Source organism: Scylla paramamosain, chromosome 43, assembly GCF_035594125.1.
Source record: "Scylla paramamosain isolate STU-SP2022 chromosome 43, ASM3559412v1, whole genome shotgun sequence".
Taxonomy (NCBI): domain Eukaryota; kingdom Metazoa; phylum Arthropoda; class Malacostraca; order Decapoda; family Portunidae; genus Scylla; species Scylla paramamosain.
Genome location: NC_087193.1, coordinates 5,342,184 through 5,352,183, shown reverse-complemented (window position 1 = coordinate 5,352,183; position 10,000 = coordinate 5,342,184). Strand labels below are relative to the sequence as shown.

Here is a 10,000-nt window from a genome sequence, read left to right as displayed (position 1 = left end):
GGTTATGTATTTGTTTTTGTGGTTAATTCTAGTTTTCTTTCACGTCTGAGTCTCGAAACACACAAATGTTTAACTATATATTAATATTTAACTAAATATTCATTGGGAAATTGTTAACTTAGCTGTGGCAGGACGGGGAGGAGAACAGAGGGCCTTGGCAGGGCTCGTCGGATCTAGGCAGATCAGGGAGCCAAGGATGCCGTAGTGTGGTGTGGTGTGGTGTTTTGTGGTATGGTATGATGTGTGGTGATGGTTGTGGTGGTGGTGGTGGTTGTGGTAGTAATGTGGTGTGGTGGTGTGTCGTAGTATCTAGTGGTGGTGTGATGTGGTGGTGTCCTGTGGTGTATTATGGTATGGTGTTCTGGAGTGGCGTGGTTGTGTGGTGTTAACACTACACTTCCTCAACCACAAAAACGTTTAACTGCCCTGTGTGTGTGTGTGTGTGTGTGTGTGTGTGTGTGTGTGCGCGAGCGTGTGCGCGCGCGCGAATCGCGGATCAGAGACGAGTCTCACTGCTGTATAATTCGGGTTAAAACCTTTAACTGCCACTTGTGTGTGTGTGTGTGTGTGTGTGTGTGTGTGTGTGTGTGTGATTTACTTCAGTTGTTTCTGTATAAGTACAGAAGAATGTATGAATATATGTATGTATATACGCGTAGATTAGTGTATTTATTCCTACAGTTCCCTGTTTGATGAAGCTGCCTTCCTACCCTTATTTTTAGCAAGAGCGACATGTCAACTCCAGGGATTTTGATGGGTAAATATCATAGGCCAAAACTCGTGATGTGTCAATTAAGCTACATCTCCTTTCTCAACCCCACTACATGTCTGCCTCTCTCTCTCTCTCTCTCTCTCTCTCTCTCTCTCTCTCTCTCTCTCTCTCTCTCTCTCTCTCTCTCTCTCTCTCTCGCAAGACAGTATTATGTTGAAACACACACACACACACACACACACACACACACACACACACACACACACACACACACACACAAGTGCGTTTAATTTTTCCCATACTCCTGTGACTGCTGCCGTGAAAGGCAATTTGTCTTATCTTCGAAACAATACCTAGTAGACAAGTTGTGATCATTCACATTTTTGGGGTTATGTATTTATTTTTGTGGTTAATTCTAGTTTTCTTTCACGTCTGAGTCTCAAAACACAGAAATGTTTAACTAAATATTAATATACAGGCAGGGAGGGAGTCAGGAAAAAATCCGTCTCGTGCCTTTTTTTATGTACGGTACTTCATTTTGAAACTCTAAAGAAAGACACCCAGGCTGGACTGCACTATATATTCTGACCTGCCATATACTTCAACTAATACCCTGAACACTGACATAGAGAGACGGGAATGGAGGGACGGCCCGGGTCTTGGTACCATGATGACGTCATTGATGACGTCACACCTTAATTTACGTACGTTAATCCATTTTCAAATCCACCCAACGAAAAACCGGAGCTACACTGTTATGCCATATATATTCTGACTTGATAAATACTTTAATAAATATATAGAATATAAAATCAATCCCAGCCCTTATAATAATAAAGAAAAGCTCAAGAAATGATCTGTAAATTTTATGAACGGGGCAACAAAAATATTATAATATCGAGATGGAAAACACGGCCAGACTAGATTATATTACATTTTCTAAATACAAAAAATCTATACTTTTCGGATAAATAAAGAAACCACGAATTCCTCGTAGTATAAAGAAAATAATTTTTCAAATGTAGCAACGGTCTCATAGTAAATTTGAATATACGAATAGTTAGACTAGATCTTATTGAATATTATCACTTGGGACACGTTTCTTATATTTTTTAAGTGTTCAATCAAGCACCAAATCAATGCTGGACGTGCTAATAAAAAAAATGAGAATTTATAAAATGACGAAAGTGTTATTTTGGCGAGAAACAAAAACACACCGAGACAAGATCTTATTATGTATTTTAGCGTGTTTTACTTTTCCATCAATAAATTAAATATCAAAACATGGCAAAGTTCACTAATAAAAACGAAAATATCGTGCTACAGAGCCGAAGTAGCTTTTTTCCACCAATGCCACGTACCTCTTCTTCCCCTCCACTCCCTCTCTCTCTCCTTCTCTCCCCTTCACGTCCACCTCCTGCACCTATTTCGTCACAGGGAGCCTTTAAATCACTTGGAAACACCTGCAAAACCCTCGAAATTAAGCTAAATATGTGACGTGAAATTGTTAGCTTACCCGTGGCAGGACGGGGAGGGGGTCAGAGCGGCTTGACAGGGCTCGTCGGCACTGGGCAGGTCAGGGCGCCAAGGATGCCGTGGTGTAGTGTGGTGTGGTGTAGTGTAGTGTGGTGTGGTGTAGTGTAGTGTGGTGTTGTGTGGTATGGTATGATGTGTAGTGATGGTGGTGGTGGTGGTGGTGGTGGAGGTAATAGTGTTGTGTGGTGGTGTGTCGTGGTATCTAGTGGTGGTGTGATGTGGTGGTGTCCTGTGGTGTATTATGGTATGGTGTTGTGGACTGGCATGGTGGTGTGGTGTTAACGCTACACTTCCACAAGTTTAACTGCCCTGTGTGTGTGTGTGTGTGTGTGTGTGTATGTGCGCGCGCGCACGCGCTTCACCTATCAGAGACACTGATCGGTGTTTAACAATTTAACTGCCACTTTTGTGTGTGTGTGTGTGTGTGTGTGTGTGTGTGTGTGTGTGTGTGTGTGTGTGTGTGTGTGTGTATAATAATGATAATAATAATAATAATGATAATGATAATAATAAAAATAATAATAATAATAATAACAATAATAATAATAATAATAATAATAATAATAATAATAATAATAATAATAATAATAATAAACAGTTTATTATTAGGGCAATTTACAAACTGAAAATGTACAGAGTGTGTGGGGAAATACTTTACATTAATCCTAAAGATAAGTCTAATCTAGAAACGATATAGGTATTATTTATTGATGGCTCGCACCATGGTGGAAATCGCGCTGAGTCAGTACCGGTACGTGCGCGGTGCTTTTAGGGGCGTTATTTGGTTGTGGTGTCTTTTGGCACGGACCGGGCGAGGCGTGTCAGGCGTCATCATGTGCTGAGGCGTGGACGATGTAGAAGTCCCCTTCCAAACTCCTCCACAGCCTCTCGGCTCCTGGCGAATAGTCTGGACAGACTCAGGGTGGTCAGGGCTTCATCTTAGGTGGTGTAGGCATGGCAAAGGATGACCATGCACGCCTTTTTCTGCACACTATCTAGTGCTAGTGTGATGTGGTGGTGTCCTGTGGTGTATTATGGTATGGTGTTGTGAAGTGGCGTTGTGGTTTGGTGTTAACACTACACTTTCTCAACCACAAGTTTAACTGCCCTTAGTGTGTGTGTGTGTGTTTGTGTGTGTGTGTGTGCGCGCGAACGTCGCCGATCACAGAGGACTCACACTGCTGTATAATTGCCATAATTGCCATTTTAACTGCCATTTGTGTGTGTGTGTGTATGTGTGTGTGTGCATTACTTCAGTTGTTTCTGCGTAAGTATATAAGAATGTATGCATGTATGTATGTATGTATGTATGTATGTATGCTTAGATTAGTTTATGTATTCCTAAGGTTCCCTGCTTGATGAAGCAGCCTTCCTACCCTTATTTTTAACAAAAGCGACATGTCAACTCCAAGGATTTTGATAGGTAAATATCATAGGCCAAAACTTGTGACGTGTCAATTAAGCAACACCTCTATTCTCAACCCTACTCCATGCCTGCCTCTCTCTCTCTCTCTCTGTCTCTCTCTCTCTCTCTCTCTCTCTCTCTCTCTCTCTCTCTCTCTCTCTCTCTCTCTCTCTCTCTCTCTCTCTCTCTCTCTCTCTCTCTCTCTAGCTCTCACAAGACAGTATTACATTGACACACACACACACACACACACACACACACAAGTGCGTTTATTTTTTTTCCATACTCCTGTGACTGCTGCTGTGAAAGGCAGCTTGTCTTATCATGGAAACAATTCCCTATAGACATAGTTGTTATCATTCAAATTTTAAGGGTTAAGTATTTAACTTTGTGGATAATTCTAGATTTTTTTTTCACGTCTGAGTCTGGAAACGCACGGCACAGGCAGTGAGGGAGGCAGGAAAAATGTCTGTCTCGTGTGTGTGTGTGTGTGTGTGTGTGTGTGTGTGTGTGTGTGTGTGTGTGTGTGTGTGTGTGTGTGTGTGTGTGTGTGTGTGTGTGTGTGTGTGCATTACTTGATTTGCTTCTACATAAGTATATAAGAATGAATGCATGTATGTATGTATGTATGTATGCTTAGATTAGTGTATATATTTCTACGGTTCCCTGCTTGATGAAACACCCTTCCTACTATTATTTTTAGCAAGAGCGACATGTCAACTCCAAGGATTTTGACAGGTAAATATCATAGGCCAAAACTCGTCACGTGTCAATTAAGCTACACCTCCTTTCTCACCCCACTCCATGCCCGCCTCTCTCTCTCTCTCTCTCTCTCTCTCTCTCTCTCTCTCTCTCTCTCTCTCTCTCTCTCTCTCTCTCTCTCTCTCTCTCTCTCTCTCTCTCTCTCTCTCTCACAAGACAGTATTACATTGTAACACACACACACACACACACACACACACACACACACACACACACACACACACACACACACACACAAGCGTGTTTAATTTTTCCCATACTCCTGTGACTGCTGCAGTAAAAGGCAATTTGTCTTATCATGGAAACAACAACTAGTAGACATAGTTGTGATCATTCACATTTTTGGGGTTATGTATTTGTTTTTGTGGTTAATTCTAGTTTTCTTTCACGTCTGAGTCTCGAAACACACAAATGTTTAACTATATATTAATATTTAACTAAATATTCATTGGGAAATTGTTAACTTAGCTGTGGCAGGACGGGGAGGAGAACAGAGGGCCTTGGCAGGGCTCGTCGGATCTAGGCAGATCAGGGAGCCAAGGATGCCGTAGTGTGGTGTGGTGTGGTGTGGTGTTTTGTGGTATGGTATGATGTGTGGTGATGGTTGTGGTGGTGGTGGTGGTTGTGGTAGTAATGTGGTGTGGTGGTGTGTCGTAGTATCTAGTGGTGGTGTGATGTGGTGGTGTCCTGTGGTGTATTATGGTATGGTGTTCTGGAGTGGCGTGGTTGTGTGGTGTTAACACTACACTTCCTCAACCACAAAAACGTTTAACTGCCCTGTGTGTGTGTGTGTGTGTGTGTGTGTGTGTGTGTGTGCGCGAGCGTGTGCGCGCGCGCGAATCGCGGATCAGAGACGAGTCTCACTGCTGTATAATTCGGGTTAAAACCTTTAACTGCCACTTGTGTGTGTGTGTGTGTGTGTGTGTGTGTGTGTGTGTGTGTGATTTACTTCAGTTGTTTCTGTATAAGTACAGAAGAATGTATGAATATATGTATGTATATACGCGTAGATTAGTGTATTTATTCCTACAGTTCCCTGTTTGATGAAGCTGCCTTCCTACCCTTATTTTTAGCAAGAGCGACATGTCAACTCCAGGGATTTTGATGGGTAAATATCATAGGCCAAAACTCGTGATGTGTCAATTAAGCTACATCTCCTTTCTCAACCCCACTACATGTCTGCCTCTCTCTCTCTCTCTCTCTCTCTCTCTCTCTCTCTCTCTCTCTCTCTCTCTCTCTCTCTCTCTCTCTCTCTCTCGCAAGACAGTATTATGTTGAAACACACACACACACACACACACACACACACACACACACACACACACACACACACACACACACACACACAAGTGCGTTTAATTTTTCCCATACTCCTGTGACTGCTGCCGTGAAAGGCAATTTGTCTTATCTTCGAAACAATACCTAGTAGACAAGTTGTGATCATTCACATTTTTGGGGTTATGTATTTATTTTTGTGGTTAATTCTAGTTTTCTTTCACGTCTGAGTCTCAAAACACAGAAATGTTTAACTAAATATTAATATACAGGCAGGGAGGGAGTCAGGAAAAAATCCGTCTCGTGCCTTTTTTTATGTACGGTACTTCATTTTGAAACTCTAAAGAAAGACACCCAGGCTGGACTGCACTATATATTCTGACCTGCCATATACTTCAACTAATACCCTGAACACTGACATAGAGAGACGGGAATGGAGGGACGGCCCGGGTCTTGGTACCATGATGACGTCATTGATGACGTCACACCTTAATTTACGTACGTTAATCCATTTTCAAATCCACCCAACGAAAAACCGGAGCTACACTGTTATGCCATATATATTCTGACTTGATAAATACTTTAATAAATATATAGAATATAAAATCAATCCCAGCCCTTATAATAATAAAGAAAAGCTCAAGAAATGATCTGTAAATTTTATGAACGGGGCAACAAAAATATTATAATATCGAGATGGAAAACACGGCCAGACTAGATTATATTACATTTTCTAAATACAAAAAATCTATACTTTTCGGATAAATAAAGAAACCACGAATTCCTCGTAGTATAAAGAAAATAATTTTTCAAATGTAGCAACGGTCTCATAGTAAATTTGAATATACGAATAGTTAGACTAGATCTTATTGAATATTATCACTTGGGACACGTTTCTTATATTTTTTAAGTGTTCAATCAAGCACCAAATCAATGCTGGACGTGCTAATAAAAAAAATGAGAATTTATAAAATGACGAAAGTGTTATTTTGGCGAGAAACAAAAACACACCGAGACAAGATCTTATTATGTATTTTAGCGTGTTTTACTTTTCCATCAATAAATTAAATATCAAAACATGGCAAAGTTCACTAATAAAAACGAAAATATCGTGCTACAGAGCCGAAGTAGCTTTTTTCCACCAATGCCACGTACCTCTTCTTCCCCTCCACTCCCTCTCTCTCTCCTTCTCTCCCCTTCACGTCCACCTCCTGCACCTATTTCGTCACAGGGAGCCTTTAAATCACTTGGAAACACCTGCAAAACCCTCGAAATTAAGCTAAATATGTGACGTGAAATTGTTAGCTTACCCGTGGCAGGACGGGGAGGGGGTCAGAGCGGCTTGACAGGGCTCGTCGGCACTGGGCAGGTCAGGGCGCCAAGGATGCCGTGGTGTAGTGTGGTGTGGTGTAGTGTAGTGTGGTGTTGTGTGGTATGGTATAATGTGTAGTGATGGTGGTGGTGGTGGTGGTGGTGGAGGTAATAGTGTTGTGTGGTGGTGTGTCGTGGTATCTAGTGGTGGTGTGATGTGGTGGTGTCCTGTGGTGTATTATGGTATGGTGTTGTGGACTGGCATGGTGGTGTGGTGTTAACGCTACACTTCCACAAGTTTAACTGCCCTGTGTGTGTGTGTGTGTGTGTGTGTGTGTGTGTGTGTGTGTGTGTGTGTGTGTGTGTGTGTGTGTGCGCGCGCGCACGCGCTTCACCTATCAGAGACACTGATCGGTGTTTAACAATTTAACTGCCACTTGTGTGTGTGTGTGTGTGTGTGTGTGTGTGTGTGTGTGTGTGTGTGTGTATAATAATGATAATAATAATAATAATGATAATGATAATAATAAAAATAATAATAATAATAATAACAATAATAATAATAATAATAGTAATAATAATAATAATAATAATAATAAACAGTTTATTATTAGGGCAATTTACAAACTGAAAATGTACAGAGTGTGTGGGGAAATACTTTACATTAATCCTAAAGATAAGTCTAATCTAGAAACGATATAGGTATTATTTATTGATGGCTCGCACCATGGTGGAAATCGCGCTGAGTCAGTACCGGTACGTGCGCGGTGCTTTTAGGGGCGTTATTTGGTTGTGGTGTCTTGTGGCACGGACCGGGCGAGGCGTGTCAGGCGTCATCATGTGCTGAGGCGTGGACGATGTAGAAGTCCCCTTCCAAACTCCTCCACAGCCTCTCGGCTCCTGGCGAATAGTCTGGACAGACTCAGGGTGGTCAGGGCTTCATCTTAGGTGGTGTAGGCATGGCAAAGGATGACCATGCACGCCTTTTTCTGCACACTATCTAGTGCTAGTGTGATGTGGTGGTGTCCTGTGGTGTATTATGGTATGGTGTTGTGAAGTGGCGTTGTGGTGTGGTGTTAACACTACACTTTCTCAACCACAAGTTTAACTTCCCTTAGTGTGTGTGTGTGTGTTTGTGTGTGTGTGTGTGCGCGCGCGCGTCGCCGATCACAGAGGAGTCACACTGCTGTATAATTGCCATAATTGCCATTTTAACTGCCATTTGTGTGTGTGTGTGTATGTGTGTGTGTGCATTACTTCAGTTGTTTCTGCGTAAGTATATAAGAATGTATGCATGTATGTATGTATGTATGTATGTATGCTTAGATTAGTTTATGTATTCCTAAGGTTCCCTGCTTGATGAAGCAGCCTTCCTACCCTTATTTTTAACAAAAGCGACATGTCAACTCCAAGGATTTTGATAGGTAAATATCATAGGCCAAAACTTGTGACGTGTCAATTAAGCAACACCTCTATTCTCAACCCTACTCCATGCCTGCCTCTCTCTCTCTCTCTCTCTCTCTCTCTCTCTCTCTCTCTCTCTCTCTCTCTCTCTCTCTCTCTCTCTCTCTCTCTCTCTCTCTCTCTCTAGCTCTCACAAGACAGTATTACATTGACACACACACACACACACACACACACACACAAGTGCGTTTATTTTTTTCCATACTCCTGTGACTGCTGCTGTGAAAGGCAGCTTGTCTTATCATGGAAACAATTCCCTATAGACATAGTTGTTATCATTCAAATTTTAAGGGTTAAGTATTTAACTTTGTGGGTAATTCTAAATTTTTTTTTTTTTTCACGTGTGTCTGGAAACGCACGGCACAGGCAATGAGGGAGGCAGGAAAAATGTCCGTCTCGTGTGTGTGTGTGTGTGTGTGTGTGTGTGTGTGGGTGTGTGTGTCTGTGTGTGTGTGTGTGTGTGTGTGTGTGTGTGTGTGTGTGTGTGTGTGTGTGTGTGTGTGTGTGTGTGTGTGTGTGTGTGTGTGCATTACTTGATTTGCTTCTACATAAGTATATAATAATGAATGCATGTATGTATGTATGTATGTATGCTTAGATTAGTGTATGTATTTCTACGGTTCCCTGCTTGATGAAACACCCTTCCTACTATTATTTTTAGCAAGAGCGACATATCAACTCCAAGGATTTTGACAGGTAAATATCATAGGCCAAAACTCGTCACGTGTCAATTAAGCTACACCTCCTTTCTCACCCCACTCCATGCCCGCCTCTCTCTCTCATCTCTCTCTCTCTCTCTCTCTCACTCTCTCTCCTCTCTCTCTCTCTCTCTCTCTCTCTCTCTCTCTCTCACAAGACAGTATTACATTGTAACACACACACACACACACACACACACACACACCACACACACACACACACACACACACAAGCGTGTTTAATTTTTCCCATACTCCTGTGACTGCTGCAGTAAAAGGCAATTTGTCTTATCATGGAAACAACAACTAGTAGACATAGTTGTGATCATTCACATTTTTGGGGTTATGTATTTGTTTTTGTGGTTAATTCTAGTTTTCTTTCACGTCTGAGTCTCGAAACACACAAATGTTTAACTATATATTAATATTTAACTAAATATTCATTGGGAAATTGTTAACTTAGCTGTGGCAGGACGGGGAGGAGAACAGAGGGCCTTGGCAGGGCTCGTCGGCGCTAGGCAGATCAGGGAGCCAAGGATGCCGTAGTGTGGTGTGGTTGTGGTGTGGTGTTTTTGTGGTATGGTATGATGTGTGGTGATGGTTGTGGTGGTGGTGGTGGTTGTGGTAGTAATGTGGTGTGGTGGTGTGTCGTAGTATCTAGTGGTGGTGTGATGTGGTGGTGTCCTGTGGTGTATTATGGTATGGTGTTCTGGAGTGGCGTGGTTGTGTGGTGTTAACACTACACTTCCTCAACCACAAAAACGTTTAACTGCCCTGTGTGTGTGTGTGTGTGTGTGTGTGTGTGTGTGCGCGAGCGTGTGCGCGCGCGCGAATCGC

The 10,000-nt window shown here is 42.1% G+C and overlaps 1 protein-coding gene across 1 annotated transcript in view; it reads right to left on the bottom strand.

Moving 5' to 3' along the window:
* Nucleotides 1–10,000, bottom strand: part of LOC135093465 (mucin-2-like) — a 17,933-nt gene that overhangs the window by 4,656 nt on the left and 3,277 nt on the right. Inside the window, exons 3-5 of the mRNA XM_063992744.1 lie at nucleotides 9,623–9,847; nucleotides 4,962–5,102; nucleotides 2,229–2,477 (exon numbers count right to left, since the gene is read on the bottom strand). Coding sequence (XP_063848814.1) covers nucleotides 2,229–2,477; nucleotides 4,962–5,102; nucleotides 9,623–9,847 — 615 coding nt within the window. The remainder of the gene's footprint in view (nucleotides 1–2,228; nucleotides 2,478–4,961; nucleotides 5,103–9,622; nucleotides 9,848–10,000) is intronic.